This window comes from Garra rufa, chromosome 20 (assembly GCF_049309525.1).
Source record: "Garra rufa chromosome 20, GarRuf1.0, whole genome shotgun sequence".
NCBI classification, from domain to species: Eukaryota; Metazoa; Chordata; class Actinopteri; order Cypriniformes; family Cyprinidae; genus Garra; species Garra rufa.
Window position 1 is genome coordinate 9,821,486 of NC_133380.1, and position 20,475 is coordinate 9,841,960.

Here is a 20,475-nt window from a genome sequence, read left to right on the forward strand (position 1 = left end):
TCGTATACAAACAGAAACTTAAGGGTCTTCAGAGCAACCCATCAAATAAAAGTTTGATTTAACTTGAAGAAACTGTGACAGAAATATCTGACCTAATGTACTATAATGACGGTATTACTACTACTAATAAAAGTATTATTAAAATATAATTTTTAAAGGAATATTGACCAGAAAATTATTTAAAAAAAATTTTTAAGTAATAAATCAAATTTATATTTTTAATAAAATCAGTTCATTAGAGATGCTTTTGATTATTAGAATTAAATGAAATCTCTAGAACTGTTTTAAAAAGTCACTTAATGAGCATTTTACCATTTCTTTCAAGAAAAACTATTGTCATATCATGTACAAACAGAAACTTAAAGGTCTTCACGGCAACTATCAAAATAAATTTTGGTTTAAATTGAAGAAACTGTGACATAAATATTACTTGATGTTCTGTGATGGTATTACTGCTTCTTATAAATTTGTTATATAACTATTACTAAGTTATTATTAAAACATTTTTAAGGAATATTTATCAGAAAATGTATTATTTTAAAATGGATTTAAAAAAAGGAATAAAATGAAATAATAATAAATTATTTTTTAAATCAATTCAATTAGTTATCAATCATTAATAATCGTTCTGTCTATCTCTGGATATCTGCTCTGAACGTCACTTTATGTGCAATTTACTCTTTAGAGAAAAACTATTGTCAAACAGAAAATTAAAGGTCTTCATATATATATATATATATATATATATAAATAAAATTTAATTATAATATATTTTTTAAATAAAATCAGTTAATTAGACATGATTTTGATTATTAAAATTTAATGAAACTTATATTATAGAATCCAGAAAATTATTGGAAAACAAAGAATTCTGTAAAATAAAACTGAATGTTAAAATTGTGTAAGTTTGATGATTTCAATTAATCGGACATGCTCTTGATTGATTATTTTATGCTTTTTGAAAAATTTAAATGGAATTTTGGAAAAAAATGTAAAAGTTTTCATAGAACCCTACTTATAGTATGAATGGATGTCATGTGACCTACGAGAGTCAGTTGCATTGCACTATAATTCATAAATCGTGAACTGTGACTCATGGGATAGTAAAGTGTCCAGGGGATACACACTTCAGAATCCCGATGGAAGTAGTATGTCATTTGGATACTTTTCACCAACTGTTTTATGAGTACTGTGAATTCTGACATACAGTACTAATCTTTTTCACATTATATAATTATACAGTAGGGGAAGTATTCAATTTTGGATACAACCCCAGTGTGCTGCCTAGTATGCTCTGTGAAACAAAATCATCCAAGATGCAGTTGAGGGAATTGTTGAATACAAATCTAATTTAGATGTGAAAAACATACATACAGAAACTGCTTAATCTCATTACAGATGTACTTCTTAGCCAGTATGCGTGTGGGCTAGTATGTAAACTTTGCACTTGTCACAGTATCATATTTTTAGCATTGCATCTTGGCACTGTCTTTTATTGCTTCTAGGTAGACTGCACCCTGATATTGTCTAAAGGAAGCTGTTGGCTCATGTGTCCGGATGGATTCAAGATAGACATGGAGCTGTTGGTATTGGAGTACAGGGATCTTTAGACAGTTGGTCTTGTTTCCACAGGTGGCCCTCTGTCTTGTAAGAGAGAAAGAGAGAAGAGGGAGATAAGGGTAACATTTAGTTTTTGGCATGCACAGTCTCCGCACCGTATTTACTCTGGTTTCGTCAAGTCCGACCATATGCCAAGCTTTAGTGCTGAAGCGAGCTTTGTGCATTCAGAGACAGTGCATACTTGAATTCCTACAATAGTAAACTTACATTTCCCCTCTCAGTAGAACATTCCAGACTTTAAACACTGGTGTTTTCTTTGAGGGCTTCAGGAACTGGGTTTGCTGCATGGCTCTGCAAAAATCATTGAATACATATGGTGAATATCCTGTCGAAGTGTTATATTTAGGTTATGTGGTGGAAAGAATGGGCAATGATTTGAACAGACCCCTAACCTTCCATTTAACCTTTAATGTTTCTGCATTTATGCAACAAACATAAATGAAAATTCAAATTGTGTGGATTTTTGAGGAGCTGCCACTCCCATCCCAGCATCATAGTGATGTAGAGGGAGATTGAGCTGATGGTCTGGTGTGTGAAAGCTTCACCTGAGTCTGTGTGGTGTGAGTGAGGTCTGAGGCAGCAGATGGGCGGTCAGAAGGGCTGCTAAAACAAACAGATGTTTAGGAGATGCTGACAGACGTGCTGAGAGGAGCTGGAATCAACTATGGATACTACTTTTTTCTTTTGATTACTTTGTTGTTCATTATTCCTTTTCATTCTGTTTTGCTTGTTCTTTGGCTTAGACCTTTTCTTCTGCTCATCTTTTCTTGTTTCTAATGTTTAACTTTCTTTTGCTCTTGGTGTCTTTAATTGGCTCTTGCTTACTTTCTTTATTTGTTTCACTCTCTTCAATTCTTGCCATTTTCAATCATTCTTTTTTCTCACTTTTGCTCACTCTTCTGCTCTTCCTTTCTTTTTCACTTATTTAATTTCTTTCTTTCTTCCTTTTTTATCTTTCTTTTTGTCTGTTCATTTCTGTCTACACACATCCGTGTCTTATTTATTTTCTTTCTTTCTTTCTTTCTTTCTTTCTTTCTTTCTTTCTTTCTTTCTTTCTTTCTTTCTTTCTTTCTTTCTTTCTTTCTTTCTTTCTTTCTTTCTTTCTTTCTTTCTTTCTTTCTTTCTTTCTTCCTTCCTTCCTTCCTTCCTTCCTTCCTTCCTTCCTTCCTTCCTTCCTTCCTTCCCTTCCCTTATGTTCATGTCTATCTATGACAATGTTTTAGAATAAAGACAAAGCATTTCGGGAATAAAGATGGAGAATTTCGGGAATACAGTCGAAGAATTTCGAAGAATTTATTTTTTGAAACATCTCTTTTTTTCTCAAAACGCTTTAACTTTATTCTTGCTATTTTGACGTTAATTTTGAAATATTTCGCCTTTATTCTCGAAACATTTAAACTTTATTCTCATAATTTTTACTATATTCTCAAAATATTTCAACTTTATTTTCGTAATTTAGAATTTTTTTCTCTAAACATTTTGACTTTATTGTGACTTTAATCTCGTAATTAAATTTTTTTTCTTGAAACATTTAACTTTTATTCTCATAATTTTGACTTTATTGTTGAAATATTTCGACTTTATTCTAATAATTTCTACTATATTCTCAAAATATTTCAACTTTATTCTTGTAATTTAGATTTATTTTTTCTTGAAACATTTTTACTTTATTATTGAAATATTTCGACTTTATTCCGAAAAAATTTACACTTTGTTCCTGTAATTTTGAGTATTCTTGAAATATTGTGACTTTAATCTCGTAATTAAATTTTTTTTTCTTGAAACATTTAACTTTTATTCTCATAATTTTGACTTTATTCTCGAAACATTTCGACTTTATTCTAATAATTTCTACTATATTCTCAAAATATTTCAACTTTATTCTTGTAATTTAGATTTATTTTTTCTTGAAACATTTTTACTTTATTATTGAAATATTTCGACTTTATTCCGAAAAAATTTACACTTTGTTCCTGTAATTTTGAGTATTCTTGAAATATTGTGACTTTAATCTCGTAATTTCGATTTTTTTTTTCCTCTAAACATTTTGACTTTTATTCTCATAATTTTGACTTTATTGTTGAAATATTTCGACTTTATTCTCATAATTTCTAATATATTCTCAAAATATTTCAACTTTATTCTTGCTATTTGACTTTATTCCAGAAATATTTTGACTTTATTATCGTAATTTTGAATTTAGTCTCGAAATATTGTGACTTTAATCTCTTTTCATTTTTTTTCTTGAAACATTTTGACTTTAATCTCATAATTTTCACTTTATTGTTGAAATATTTCGACTTTATTCCCGAAAAATTTTGACTTTGTTCTCATAATTTCAACTATATTCTTGAAATAGTGACTTTAATCTCGTAATTTAGATTTTTTTTCTCAAAACATTTTCACTTTATTGTGACTTTAATCTCGTAATTAAATTTTTTTTCTTGAAACATTTAACTTTTATTCTCATAATTTTGACTTTATTGTTGAAATATTTCGACTTTATTCTCGAAACATTTAAACTTTATTCTCATAATTTTTACTATATTCTCAAAATATTTCAACTTTATTTTCGTAATTTAGAATTTTTTTCTCTAAACATTTTGACTTTATTGTGACTTTGATTTCGTAATTTAATTTTTTTTTCTTGAAACATTTAACTTTTATTCTCATAATTTTGACTTTATTGTTGAAATATTTCGACTTTATTCTCGAAACATTTCGACTTTATTCTCATAATTTCTACTATATTCTCAAAATATTTCAACTTTATTCTTGTAATTTAGATTTATTTTTTCTTGAAACATTTTTACTTTATTATTGAAATATTTCGACTTTATTCCCAAAATATTTACACTTTATTCCTGTAATTTTGAGTATTCTTGAAATATTGTGACTTTAATCTCGTAATTTCGATTTTTTTCCCTCTAAACATTTTGACTTTTATTCTCATAATTTTGACTTTATTGTTGAAATATTTCGACTTTAATCTCGTAATTTAGATTTTTTTTCTCAAAACATTTTCACTTTTATTCTCATAATTTTGATTTTGTTGTTGAAATATTCAACTTTATTTTCGTAATTTTGACTTTACTCTCAAAATATTGTGACTTTAATCTTGTAATCTTAGATATTATTATTTATTTTTTTACATGGCACTAAAATGTCCTCGTAATCTACACACGTCCACGTGTCTTTTTCTTTCTTTCTTTCTTTCTTTCTTTCTTTCTTTCTTTCTTAGTTTTTTTCTTCTTTTTTAGTCTGTGTGTTCATGTCCATCCACACATGTGATGGATTCATTGTTTCGCCTTGAGCTGAAACACAAATAATCTTCCAGACGGAGGTTCACACACACTGTCGTGACAGCTGTCAATCAAAGCCTTGACCTCAAAACACACCCCTCGCTCATGGATATATTAAATCAAACTATACAAACAGAGCAATAGTAATGTGATTAATGGCAGTGTATTGTGCTAGTGAATTCAAGGCCTGTGTCTGGCAGATAAACCGGTAATTCATCAATGGATTTGTTTTAATAAATTACTAAGATTAGAATTTATTTTTTAATGGTTATCTCTACTGGGTGATTCCTGACTTGTTGATTGGCAGACACACTGAAGAGAAGTATGTGCGTGTTTCTTGTCCTCTGTGACCTTCGGGTAACCCGGGTAACTGCTCACTAATGTTTTACACCCTCTTTAAATTTTCATATTCTTAAATTATAATATTTACACAAAAATGTTAATAATTTATCTTTTTATGTAATTTCTTACATATTATTTAAAAGAAAGGCAGGTCTGCTTTAGTAGAATATCTTGCATATCTTTTGTTTAATTTATTGATAACTTCCTTTTGCTTTGGAAACAAGGTGAAGTGTTTTTTTCTTTTCCTTCTCTCTCAGACCTCACTGTGTTTGTGTGCCTCTAAGATAAGATTGGAAAAAATCTGAAGGCATAATTACAGATTCGGTTGCCATGCTTTGTGCCTGCAATAACAAACCCTCTATTACCTCATAAGGTGAAATAGATGGAGTATTCTTTGTTGTGAACTGTGTCCAAAACTGTTATGTTCTTGTCAAGCTGCCATGTTTTTATGATATGTATTTAAGCAATTATAGAAAAGGAATGAAACTGGGAGTGGAAACACTCTTTCTGTCTGTGTAAATCTTTCTAAAACAAACTATGTCTTAGCAATAAATGGCTGTCAGTTTTTGCTGATTGACCTTATTTTTTTCTCTCTTTCTTTCTGCAGATCTGAGGTCTACAGGTACAGCCCATCACTTCTCTTTCCTGTTGAACACATCAGACTATCGCATCTTGCGCATGGATGAGGATCATGACCGCATGTATGTGGGCAGCAAAGACTACATCCTGTCCCTGGACCTCCACGACATCAACCGAGAACCCCTCATAGTAAGGACTATCACAAATCACTCCATCTGCCTCCCACCGACATGATAGATTTAAAAAAAAAAATTTGATATTTGATTTGATTTATTAATTTTATTTCTTTATTTTATAAGTGTGTATACTATATTTTTCTGTTTGTTGGTTTGTTTGTTTATTTAGTATTTCATTTTTACAGTTTATTTTATTTATTTATTTATTTATTTATTTTTATTTATTCAGTTTTGTACTTTGTTTAATTTTGATTTGATTTATTAATTTTATCTCTTTATTTTTAAATGTGTATACTATATTTTGCTGTTTATTTGTTTGTTTATTTAATATTTAATTTTTACAGTTTATTTTATTTATTTGTATTACAATTTATATTTTTAATATTTTTTGTATTTTAATTTTATTTATTTATTCATTAATTTAAATTGTTGTATTTAATATTTACAATTTTGTTTTTATTTATTTGTATAACAGTTTTTTTATTTATTTATATGTTTAACATAATTTTTTATTTTGATTTTATTTATTTACTTTTACTATTAGTTATTTAGTTATATATATTTATATATAAAAATATATATTTTTTTGTATTTTAATTTTATTTATTTATTTACAATTTTTGTTATTTATTTATTTATTTTTAGTTTGTTTTATTTATATTTTCAAAATATATTATTTTGATTTTATTTATTAAAATTGTTTTATTTATTATTATACAAATTTATTCATTTATTTATTTGTATAAAATGTTTTATTTGTTTTATTTATATTTTTTAATGTTTGTTTATTTTGTATTTATTTGTATTTTTACAGTGTACTTTATTTAGAATGTATTTATATTTTAATATATGTGACCCTGGACCACAAAACCAGTCTTAAGTCGCTGGGGTATATTTGTAGCAATAGCCAAAAATACATTGCATGGGTCAAAATTATTGATTTTTCTTTTATGTCAAAAATCATTAGGAAATTAAGTAAAGATCATGTTCCATGAAGATTTTTTGTAAAATTCCTACTGTAAACCTATCAAAATGTAATTTTTGATTAGTAATATGCATTGTTAAGAACCTAATTTGGACAACTTTAAAGGTGTTTTTCTCAGTATTTAGATTTTTTGCACCCTTAGATTTCAGATTTTCAAATAGATGTATCTTGGCCAAATATTGTCCTATCCTAACAAACCATACATCAATAGAAAGCTTATTTATTGAGCTTTCATATGATGTATATATCTCAGTTTTGTAAAATTTAACCTTATGACTGGTTTTGTGGTCCAGGGTCACATATTGTTTTGTATTTTGATTTTATTTAAATTGTATTTATTATTTAAATTAATTTTATTTATATCATTTTTTTTTTTTTTTTTACAGTTTATTTAATGCTTCTATTTTATTCATATTTTTAATGTATTATTTTGTATTTTGAGTTTGGTTTGTTTAAATTGTATGGATTCATTGCATGTTTGTATGTATGCATGTATTCATTTATTTATAGAAAGATGTTCACTCTGTTTTGGATTCAGTTCCTAAACAAGCACAAGCCATACCCTAAATCACAGCAGGCTCCAAAGGTCATTCCTGTATTACTGTTACTTTTACTTATTAGCTCACAGCAATGCAGGAAACTGACTATTAAATTCTATAAAACTAAAGCCTGGATATGTGGGGATCCCTGGGGCCTTATAAAAATTCAGGGTGAACATTCCCTGGCTAGTTCGGCTCATTATGCTGAAAGGTTGTTGAGTTAAAGGGGATTGTTTCTGAGATAGTGTGTCATTGTTGTGACAAATGGGATTGACCTTTCTCTCTCGTACTCTCTCTTTCAGATACACTGGCCTGTTTCTCCACAGAGGAAGACGGAGTGTGTTTTAAGTGGCAAAGACACAAACGTGAGTGCCGTTTTTTCAACTGCTTTGCTTCCACTCCGCTCACATACTCCAATCTGAAAGCCCTTGCACTGTTGGAAATCTGCTCAGCCCTGCAAATTAACTACAAGAATGATTCCAGACAGTGTTATAACAATATACACAACCTGTTTTTTAGTTTACAGTTGCTCCACGTTTGCTCACAAGATATCTTTGTGTAGACATCTCATCTCATCTCAATAACTCCAGCCAGCTCTCGCTTGTGAAACACTACGGCTATGTGACATCTGTTTGTGCTTTGGATTTTAAGCTGAACTGTAAATGTCATTACAAATACACAACGTATACAAAATCTTTTGGTCAGGGTCTCGACATAAAATATTTGCTGATATGAATCAAGTGAAAGGGAGATATTCAAGTAGTGCTGAGGTCAAATGTATGTGTTATAAACCTCACCACACACAAAACATATGCACTCGTAGATATTCAGAGAAGGAAAACAGATGCTAGATCCAGCGTGAAACGAACTCAGAGCGGTCGAATTCCTAGATTTGCGGACATATGGAATTAGACGTGCGGTTTCGTGGTCTGGTAAAGAAACTGTGTGCATCACCTGATCATCTGCACATCTGCGGGGTGCGTTGCATTGGGGGTGTTTTGTTGTGCACTGCTATGGTACTTAGTGTCAGTTTGCTTTAACCACAGCTCATGAATTATTAATAGTGTTGAATGCAATTGCTGTGAAATGAATTTACATGTAGGTCTTTAGGGGTACATTTCTGATTTCTGATTGCCAGTTTTGAACTCTCGAACATAAGCTTGCTGAAATGCTATTAATCCTATTAAAACAGTAAGTCATGCTTTTTTAAAGAACTTTAAAATGTAATTTATTTCTCTGATCAAAGTTGAATTTTCAGCATCATTACTACAGTCTTCAGTGTCATATGATCCTTCACAAATCATTGTAATATGCTGATTTTTTTTATCAGTGTTTGAAACATCTGTGCTGATTTTTGGAACCTGTGATTTTTTTTATCAAGATTTTTTGATGAAAGAACAGCATTAATTAATTTTATTAACCTTAATAATCAACAAGTGATGGTCTTTCATTGTCATCACAGCTAGATGAAACCATAATTAGTTGCATATTGAAATTCTATGAATGCATGTAGTGTTTTGAAATACTAATTTTGTGGTCAGTAAGATTTTTTTCCTTTTTTTTAAAGAAATTGATACTTTTGTTTAGCAAGGATGCATTCAATTAATTAAAAGTGACAGTATACATTTATAATATTGCAATTTCTGTTTCAAATAAATGCTGTTCTTTCTAACCTTTTCTGTTCATCAAAGACATCTTGAAAAAAAAAGTTTCATGGTTTACACAGAAATATTAATATTATTAATTAATTTCGCTAATAAATTTTATCATACTATCGCTTCCTCAACGTCCAGTACAAAAACTAAAGGTGTAGCCATCGTTTGTAGACGTAATCTGAAAATGAAGTTGTTGGATTTTTGGGCGGATGATGTAGGCAGAATTGTCATTGCAAAAGTTGAATTATATGGCAAAAAGGTGGCTCTTATATCTATTTATGCACCTAATACATTCGATAGACGTTTTTATGATATACTGACAAAAAGAATGTTAGATCTGACTGATTATTCGTTCATAGTAGGCGCAGATATGAATGCAGTTTGGGACGTTAATCTCGATAGGTCAAGTTCGTCTGCTTCTAGAGAGCAGGAACTGGCTACCGCTGCTTTACATTCATGGGCTAAAAGTCTGGGGCTTGTAGATATATGGAGATCTCTTAATCCCACAACAAAAGACTATACCTTTTTCTCATCCAGACATAAAACTTTTTCAAGAATAGATTTTATATTTTCATCTCCTAAACTTTTCCAGAAAATTGATTATGCTACGTTATTGCCTATAGCCCTTTCGGATCACAAAGGAGTATGGTGTTACGCTACTTTGGGTAGTTTATCCAAACGAGCCACAAGATGGCGGTTCAATACCACCTTATTGCAGAATGATGAGTATAAGGCACAGTTCCTATCTCAATTGGATGATTTTTTGGAGTTTAATATTGGCTCAGTAGAGGACCCCAGAATATTATGGCAGGCGATAAAAGGGTTTATACGAGGCAATGCTATACTGTTTTGTTCTAATTTGCGTAAGGCTAGATCTGCTAAATTGCAAGCGCTTGAAGCGGATTTTGTTAAACTGGATTCCACTTTACAAAACAATTACTCTTCACAAATAGCAGTGGAACGCGATCTTATTAAGAAAGAAATAAATGATATTCTGAAGCGACGTTCTGAATTTTTAATTCACAGAACTAGACAGAGATATTATTTCCATGGATCCAGACCTAGTCATTTACTGGCTATGAAAATCAGGTCAAATGAGCAATTTGCTGATATTTCTTCCATCAAATCCTTAACAGGTATTACCGCTACTGAACCTAAACAAATTAATGAGATATTTCGTAATTTTTATTCCAATTTATACAAGTCTGAGATTCAGCCTGAACAAGATAAATGTAATGATTTACTTAAAAAGTTACATTTACCACAATTGGCAACAAATGTTTCCACTTTTCTTGACAATCCTATCTCTTTAGAAGAATTGAAAGAGGCAGCACTTGCCATGCAAAGGAATAAATCACCTGGTTTAGATGGGATACCTCCTGAGTTTTATGTTGTATTTTGGAATAAATTAGGCCCCTTGCTCCTTGATATGATATCAGCTTCAATTGAAAAAGGCAGTTTCTCTAGAGATGTTAATACTGCTTTGATATCTCTACTTTTGAAAAAGGATAAGGATCCAACCGAATGTGCAAACTATAGACCCCTAAGTCTGCTAAATTCAGACCTAAAAATTTACTCAAAAGTACTTGCTCGGCGCATTCAGGACCACATGCCTATGTTAATTAATTGTGACCAGACAGGTTTTATTAAATCTAGACTGGCAACGGATAATGTCAGGCGAATTCTTCACATAGTTGATGCAGTAGTAGGTACCAAAGATCCTTCAGTGGTGTTGTCCCTTGATGCAATGAAGGCCTTTGATAGGATGGAATGGTCTTTTTTGTGGTGTGTTCTGGAACATATGGGCTTTGGTAAAGGGTTTATAAATATGATTAAAATTCTTTATTCTAATCCAACTGCATTAGTACTTACAGGGCAGTTGCTCTCCTCACCATTTTCTATTACTAGGTCTAAGCCCGGCTCTATTTGCTCTCTCCCTTGAACCTCTTGCCCAGATGATTCGACAGTCAACTGAGATAAAGCCTATTTCTGTTCACAATACTTTGCATCATGTAGCATTGTATGCTGATGATGTTTTGGTTTTTATGGAAAAACCAATAGAGTCTATTTCAAGCCTGCTGTCTATTTGTGAAGAGTATGGTCATTTATCTGGTTTTAAGGTTAACTGGTCCAAATCTGCCCTTTTACCTTTAAATGAGTCTGCTAAACTGTTGGATTATCCACCTGATATTTCTGTTGTTCAGCACTTTAAGTATCTTGGGATACAAATTTTTCCCTCCTTGAACCAAATTGTGACACACAATTTTTCTGACGTGAGCAAGGACATAATGAGAGATTTGGACAGGTGGATTAACCTGCCCAATTCTTTGCAGGCCCGAATTTCTATAGTTAAAATGAATATTTTACCTCGGCTTAATTTTTTTAGTTCTATGATACCTCTCTCTCCTCCTGTCAATTTCTGGAACAAAATCCACAGTAAAATTTCCCAATTCATTTGGAATAAAAAAAGGCCTCGTTTAAAGTTGTCTACATTACAGAGGAGGAAGGCACACGGGGGCTTAACTGTACCTAATTGTAAGTTTTATTTTTGGTCGTTTGTGCTTCGGCCTTTGCTTGTATGGTTTAACCCTCACACATCTGTTTCTTGGCGTAAGATAGAAGAAAATTTAGTCCACCCATGGAATTTGGAAAACGTCCTTTTTTCCAATGTGTCAGATAAGCAATGTCGTCTACGTTTTGGTCCCATAGTTTCTCATCTTATTCAGACTTGGAGGATGGTGGAATCTGTATGCAAGATCTCCTGTAGGTGGCATACACAGTCTCCCATATTCAATAATAAAAGTCTGACTATTGGTGGTAGACCCATTCCTTCCTCGCAATGGAGTAGGAGTGGAATTCATTATCTAAAAGACATTTATACCGAATCTGGACTTTGCTCCTTTCAAGACATTTCAAAACGATTCAATTTGCCAGCTTCTTCTTTTTTCTTTTATCTTCAGCTTAGATCGGCCCTCAAAGCATATGGCGTACCTTGGCAACAACCTTTAATTGTACATCCTTTGTATAAACTATTCATTGCTCAAAGAAATAATAGCGGTTTAGTGTCTACATTATATACTTTTATTTTGGAAGCTTCTTATGCTAAACTGCCACTAGAAAGACTGTGGAGACATGATTGCCCCAACTTAGATTTAGATTTCAATTGGGAGGATGTTTGGGTAAATATAAAGGAGGCTTCTCGTAATCCTGACCACCAACAGATACATTTTAATTTTGTACATCGAACGTATTTAACTCCCCGTAAACTTCATCTAATGAAGAGGTTAACTGACCCAAACTGCACCTTGTGCACTTTGAAGGTTCCAGGTACTTTTCTACACATGATGTGGGAGTGTCCACCTGTTGCTCAATTTTGGTCTAGGGTTGCATCAAGAATGTCTGATCTGGTTTCCACAACTGTACCTGTAACTGTCCCGGTTTTATTATTGAATAAATTAACAATATTGAATATTAACAATCAGAACAAGCGCATATTACTAGCTGGCCTCACAGCTGCCAAAAAGATGATTGCATTAAGATGGAAACCCCCTCATTCTCTTTCTGTTAAATGCTGGATTCTTACATTTTTGGATGTAATTTTTTTAGAACTGTCTACTGCTCGAGTAAATGGTGCAAATGAAAAGACCCTTTGTAGTTGGCACACTGTTGCGGAGTCACTGAAAACCTGGTTGAGATGATCTCTTCTCTTTACCTGTATTTTAAATTGGTTTAGTTGGAGTTCCTGAATATGAGCAAATCCCCTTAAGTGTATGTATGTGGGTACCCCCCCCCCCCCCCTTTATTTTATTATTATTATTATTTATTTTATTTTTTTTTCCCTTTTAATTTACTTGTTTTCTATTAATACAGGGTTGTCTATATGTATTTGATATACATGTATATGGATCATTCCTGTTGGCTGTTTGAAATGCTTTGTGATATTTTGTTGTTTTCCTTAATAAATATTTGATAACAAAAAAAAATATTATTAATTAATTTTATTTATCTATTCATTTTGTATTTCTTTTTTACAGTTTTTTTATTTATTTTTATATGTATTTCTGCATTTTTATATTTGTAATGTTATTTTGTTGTTGGATTTTATTTATTCATTGTATTATTTTTATTTATTTATTTTGTAATTTATTTTTTTAAATTCTGTTCTTTCAAACTTTTTTTATTTAAAGAAATCTTGAAAAAATCTTTCACAGTTTACACATAAATATGAATATTATTTCAATTGTTGTATTTATTATTTACAATTTTAGTTATTTATTTTGTGTTTAATTTTTACAGTTTATTTTATTTATATTTATATTTTTGAATGTATTCTTCTGCATTTTTTATTAATATTTTTAACGTTATTTTAAGCAGTTAGTATTGGATATAACGGATAGTATTTTTTTGTTAAATTCTTGTATTTATTATTTACTATTTATTTATTTATTTTAATTTATTTTTTTCAATTCTGTTCTTTCAAACTTTTTTTATTTAAAGAAATCTTGAAAAAATCTTTCACAGTTTACACATAAATATGAATATTATTTCAATTGTTGTATTTATTATTTACAATTTTAGTTATTTATTTTGTGTTTAATTTTTACAGTTTATTTTATTTATTTATATTTATATTTTTGAATGTATTCTTCTGCATTTTTATTAATATTTTTAACGTTATTTTAAGCAGTTAGTATTGGATATAACGGATAGTATTTTTTTGTTAAATTCTTGTATTTATTATTTACAATTTATTTACTCATTTAAATTATTGTATTTATTATTTATAATGTATTTATTTATTTATTTATTTTATATTTAATTTTTAATAAATGCTTTTGTTTCAAACCTTTTATTCATCAAAGAAATCCTGAAAAAAAAAGTTTCTCAGTTTACACATAAATATGAATATTATTTACGTTGTTGTATTTCATTTTTACAGTTTATTTTATTTGTTTTAATTTAAATTTGTATTTATATTGTATTATTCTGCTTTTTTTTGTATTTTTAATGTTATTTTGTACTTTGATTTATGTATTTATTTATTTATTTAAATTCTTGTTTGTATAATTTAGAATTCATTTATTCATTTATTTTTATTTTTATTCTAACTTTTTCGATTTATCAAATAAATCCTGACAAAAAGTTTCACGGTTTACACATAAATATGAATATTATTTAAATTGTTGTTTTTATTATTTACAATTTAATTTATTTCTATTAAAATTCTTTTTACAGTTTATTTGATTTATTTTTGTTTATTGTATTTATTATTTACAATTTATTTATTTATAGAAAGATATATGAAGCACAACAGTTTTCAACACTGATAACAAAAACGTTTCAAATCAGCATATTATAAATAGGAATAATAGGAATAAATTACATTTGAAAATATATTTAAATAGAAAATAGTTATTTTACAGTTTAATAATATTTTATAATATTACTGTTTTTTGTAGTTTTGATCAAATAAATGCAGCTTTGGCATAAGAGACAAAAAAAAAAGTTTCGAAAATCGTACCGACCCTGAATTTAAAAAAAAAAAAAGCTGTGTACATCAAAACAAAAGTAATAGGGCAACTGCATTATAGTGAGTATTATAATAAACTCATATTGTGTAGTCTTCTACAATCACTTTCTCAGAGAAAAGTGGAAATGATTTAAAATGCTGACATGTTTATAGCCAGTTACCCGTATACCTGATTGCATTGGTCAAACATTAGCATCTGTGTTTGCATACTAGCAAAGTACAGTATATTTCTGGCATTGTTACAGTTCTTGTTTTTAGACAAAGAGTCTCTAAATACTGCCATCAATCCTGTCAAGTTTAGGTCTGTTTTCCCAGAAGTGTAGGACTAATTTTCAAATGTTTATATCTGCCTAAAGCGTTTAGTGCTAGTATGTAGCATATAATGCTAACAGACATGAACTAAAAGCCAGATTTTCACATGTCAGGTCTAATGGCTCTTTTGTTCATGTGTGAAAATAATTACCATGATTGTTTCCTCTCCCAGGGCGAGTGCGGTAATTTCATCCGCCTGATCGAGCCGTGGAACAGGACGCACTTGTACGTGTGCGGGACGGGCGCCTACAACCCGGTGTGCACTTATGTCAACAGAGGACGCAAGCCTATGGTAACTACCTTTCCTGAAAGCGGGGTAACAGGGCATGAGAGGTGTGTCTTCTAAACATAGCGGGTACACCTGGATACCTGAGAGGCACAGGTGTTCTTACTGTATTTATAGATATCCTTTTTTGCAGATTTCATGACAAATCTGTCCATTACCGACTCTTGCAGTTCATCAAGTGTGATTTCTCACTCACCGTCCTCCTGTGTCACCTCCTCCTCCCCCGTTAAAAGCCCTCCAGGTGTTGGCTGGCGTTCACCCTCACAGCTGCCTTCCCCAGCGTGCTATAACTCTCTCTCCTGTTTAGTCTTACTCTTTAATTGAGGAGCTTGAGTTTCTTCACTCAAGCCAGGCATCACTCTGTGGACCCTCTTTGCCTTTTTAGGGCCCTTGCTTGTGCAGCTAGCACTTTCGCCTCTGTAAATACAACACTTGTTCTTTAATGATGGTCCAGGGACGTTTAAAGTGGAATTAATACAGGTCAGAAGTTGGAAACTTTTTATTTTTGTAACACATGCACACACCAATAGCAATAATACAGTTACTCTAACTGTTTATGCGTTTCTTGGAGTAGTTCACCCCATGTTATTTTGTCATTTTAAATCAGGGTTATTATAGTTAGTTACAGTTGAACTAAAACCAAAATCATGAAAAACGTTTTCATGAGTAAAAAAACTAAACTTTTCGAAATAACAAAAAAAATTGTACGCTTATTTCAGCTTTGAGGCAACATTTTCAAAAATGCAGCCAAAGTTATAAGGTTTTAACTAATTAATTTAAAACAGAAACTATAAAAATATAATCAAATTCTAAATATTAACAATTAACTATAATAATTTATCACTGATATTAAAATAACGCTTACGATTCTTTTTAAAAGATGAGTTTAGTGAGTTTAGAATCAAATAAATGAATAAACCAACTAAATTTCACTGCTTTTGGATGGTTCTTTTCAGTGAACCAGTTTTTTTGTAATATTTTTATACTTATGTATGTATTTTTACTTTAATATTTATATACTGTATATATTTAAATAATTGATATGCGTATAATACAATATTTACAATAATAATAATATAGTGGTGATTAGATTTTTTTTATCTTAATATATCTATTAATTGTCTAAATGTATTAAAACATTTATATTATATTATATTATTATATTTGCAATAATAATAAAATAATGGTGATGTATTTATTTTTCTTGTATATACTACAAAATACACAATAATAATAATTTAAGGGTGATTTTTATTTTATTTTCTTATATCTAAAATTAATTTGTATATATTAACTTAAATATATTAAAACATTTGTATTATGTTATATTACAATATTCACAATAATAATAATATAATGGATGATTAATTTGATCTTGTATATAAAATCATTTATATCTAAAATTAATTTGTATATATTAAATTTTACTACAATATACATACAATTAAAATAATCACCTTTAAGTTATTATTATTATTATTATTTAATTGAATCTAAAATGAATTTGTATATATTAACTTAAATATATTAAAACATTTATATATACATTTATATTATATTATATTATGTGATTTTGGAACACAAAACTAGTCATAAGGATCAATCTTTTAAATTTAAGTTGAATAAATAAGCTTTCCATTGATGTATGGTTTGTTGGGATAGGACAGTAACCAAGATGCAACTATTTGAAAATCTGGAATCTGAGAAAATTTCCATTAAAGTTGTCAAAATTAAGTTCTTAGCAATGCATATTAGTAATCAAAAATTAAGTTTTACTATATTTATGGTAGGACATTTACAAAATATCTTTATGGAACATGATCTTTACTTATTATCCTAACGATTTTGGGCATAAAAGAAAAATCAATCATTTTGACCCATACAGTGTATTTTTGGCTATTGCTACAAATATAAACGTGCTACTTACAACTGGTTTGTGGTCCAGGGTCACGTATTAATATCATGGTAAGGGGAAAAAAGACCTGCATTAAATGTTATTCAGAAAGTCATATAGGTTTGGAATAATATGAGAGTGAATAAATAATGTCAGAAATATTCCTGTAGTTTCCTAGTTTATAGTCTGAGATCTGTATTATGTACAGTAGGGTGTTATGCTGTGAGAGCTCCCATTATAGCATCTCAGTATGGTGCTGGTGGTCTACAGCCCACCGTAATAATGAATTGCCTCAACATTTCCCGGGAATGTTTAACTGGCACACACATCCTTGTAATGCCCTCCGCGTGTGAATGTTGGTCTAAGAGCTGAGAGGTGATATCATACCCCTTCACACCCCGCGCTTTCTAGACAGGAAACCTGGGTCACAGACTGCGTCCACAAAGTCCTCCAGTCAGGCAAACATCTCCACGTCTGTCCCAATGAGCACCACACACTTCACGTCTAACACATACAGACGCACATTAATCCAAAGACATCCAGATGTGGCCGACTGCAGCAGGTCTTTGGCGTGCTAGCCCAGTCTTTGCATTCAGACTGTACCCAAGTCAGTCTGTTGAAAGAAACACATGTGGCCGCAGCAGACATGCTGACTCTCAAAGTTGATTTTGGGGTTTTCCAAGAGCCAGCTGTGCAACCCATCACGGTCAGACAGCAGCATGGTTTGATGAGCATCTGTGTGAACACATCACACCACAATCCCAGACCAGTTTAATTTTACACTTCAAGATATTTGAAGTGCCTGATATTTTTCACACACTAACTCTCTTTCACAACCTAGGGAGCAACCTTGTTGTCCATGCTGAAAACAGTAAACCAGCTGGTTAGTTAGTCTGTTTTACTGGTTTCAGAGAGGTTTTAGACAAATTTTATATGGCTAACCAGCTAGACTAACTTAAACCGGCATAGGCTGGTTTATTGTGTAGGAGTCTGACGTGATGATGAATGAACACAATGCAGTAAGCAAAGAATAAAATTACATAGCACACATAAATATAGTGTAAAAAGGTTAATGTTTATTGAACATGTTGTTTAATTCAAAGTCAAATAAGAAAACTGGACTATTTTGCTTTAAAAAAAAAAATGTAATTATGTTTTAAAAATACAATTAAATGTAAATGACAGAATGGTAAAATACAATATTAAGTTCATATTAAGTTTTATAAATGGAATTTTTTTATTTTATATATAAAATGTAGTAATATATTAATTTAAATGTATTTATTAATTTATATTACGATTTATTATCATTATTATTAATAACGACAATGATAAAAATAATAAAGAATAATATTTATTTTAAAAAATGGCATAATTTGATAACACATGTGGGAAGTGAGGTGGGTGTCTTTATTTTATTTTATTTTATTTTATTTTATTTTATTTTATTTTATTTTATTTTATTTTATTTTATTTTATTTTATTTTATTTTATTTTGTTTTATTTTGTTTTATTTTGTTTTGTTTATTTTTTCATGCATGTGCAATGCATTCTTCTGGGAATGCCTTAATGTGACCGATACTTGCAGTGTAGCCTTTATTTATTGATTTATTTATTAATATATATATAATAATTCATTATTATTAATTAATTAAAAATCTTACATTTATATAATATAAAGTGTATTTATTTATTATTATTATTTTTTAAATATGTGTATATGTATGTATTTTTTTCTTCATGCATTGAGCTCTGTGCAATGTTTTCTTCTGGGATTGCTTTTACTGTGACGGATACTTGCAGACACATTCTTGGTGCCTTTATTTTATTTTATTTTTAATTAAATTAATTTAATTTAATTTAACTTAATATTATTTTATTTTTTTAATTTATTTTGAATGTTATGTCTTTTTACTTTTTACTTTTATACTGTGTTGGATACTTGCAGTGATACCTATTTTATTTTATTTTATTTTTTACATATATATATATATAAATAAATACATCATTATTGATCATTACTGTTATGAATAACTATGATAAAAAATAATAACAAATAATAATAATTTATAAAAAATGCAATAAATTGATGATCATGCATGGAGCTCTGTGCAATGCATTGTTCTGGGCTTGCCTTTACTGGGATGGATGCTTTATTTTATTTTTTTATTTTATTTTATTTTATTTTAGGAACAGAGCTGCTGTTTCACTTGCAAAAGCATTTATAGATACGCATACATGTAAAATATATTGTTTCCCTGAGACTTAAAGATCACCTCAGTTCCTAGCTAAACCTATGTCTTCTTTCTGAAAGGGGGGCAACAATGCTTGGTAAGTGTCTAACATCATAGATCATGTGACTATGTTCTGTTTTAGACCGCCATGCATCTCCAGATGCCCCAGACCAGAGGAAGAGCTAGTCGTGCAGCTGAACCTGAAACAGTGTTTGATGAGACAGGACTACAGGTGGGACACGGATCTGGACGTCTGCCGTGAGCCCGTTGGCTCCCCTTCCGTCTAAAGATGCATTAACCTGCATGCTTTTCGTTCCCTGGTGTCTTTGTTGTTCCGCCTCATCTGTGTCTGATGTCTTTAAACTGTTTGTCTGATCTTTCTAACCTGTTTTCTTTCTTTCAAAGCTTTGTTCTGTGTCTCATGTAATTTTTTTTGTGTGTGTGTAATACTTTCTTTTAGTTTTAGTATGTCTTCATGGTTAATCTCTATTGGCTGATCTATGTTTGATTTCTTTCCTTAGCTTGTTGAATGTTTCTCTCTTTGTAGTTGAACCCGCAAGACGTAACTTCTGAAGTTAATTGTTAATTTGCAAGATATTTTGCAACAGAGCATTACATACTCTGAAAAAGTTTTTTTTTTTTTTTTCTGGTGCTATTGCAATTTCTTTATTAATAACTAACTTCCAATACGTAACCTTTTCGGTTTTAGTTTGATCATCCGCCTCAACGTTCCTCAAAGGAGTGAATGCTAAACACGCACATAGACTTTCAGGCAGTTGATCCAAAGCAAACACAAGGCAGCTCTACCAAACACAAAGCAGCAGAGGAAATAATAGACCTACACAGCTAAACATTACTCAAATACTTCAGACGGCCTACATTTTCACATCACAGGAAGAAGCGCTTAACCTTTTTGTGACCTGAGCTCCCAACTTGTACACACTTTATTAGGATAATAAATGTGATAATATGGTTTATTAGCATCGCTTAAACCCAGTATAAGTGTTTTATTGATCGATTT

General features: G+C 30.3%; 1 protein-coding gene across 2 annotated transcripts in view; it reads left to right on the top strand.

Moving 5' to 3' along the window:
- The window catches only part of sema3fb (sema domain, immunoglobulin domain (Ig), short basic domain, secreted, (semaphorin) 3Fb), a 90,264-nt gene that overhangs the window by 43,993 nt on the left and 25,796 nt on the right, over positions 1 to 20,475 (top strand). The window contains exons 3-6 of one of the 2 annotated variants that reach the window (XM_073825310.1): positions 5,872 to 6,032; positions 7,846 to 7,908; positions 15,213 to 15,332; positions 19,597 to 19,686. In XM_073825310.1, the coding sequence (XP_073681411.1) occupies positions 5,872 to 6,032; positions 7,846 to 7,908; positions 15,213 to 15,332; positions 19,597 to 19,686 (434 nt within the window). The remainder of the gene's footprint in view (positions 1 to 5,871; positions 6,033 to 7,845; positions 7,909 to 15,212; positions 15,333 to 19,596; positions 19,687 to 20,475) is intronic. The other variant, XM_073825311.1, reaches the window with a different exon arrangement.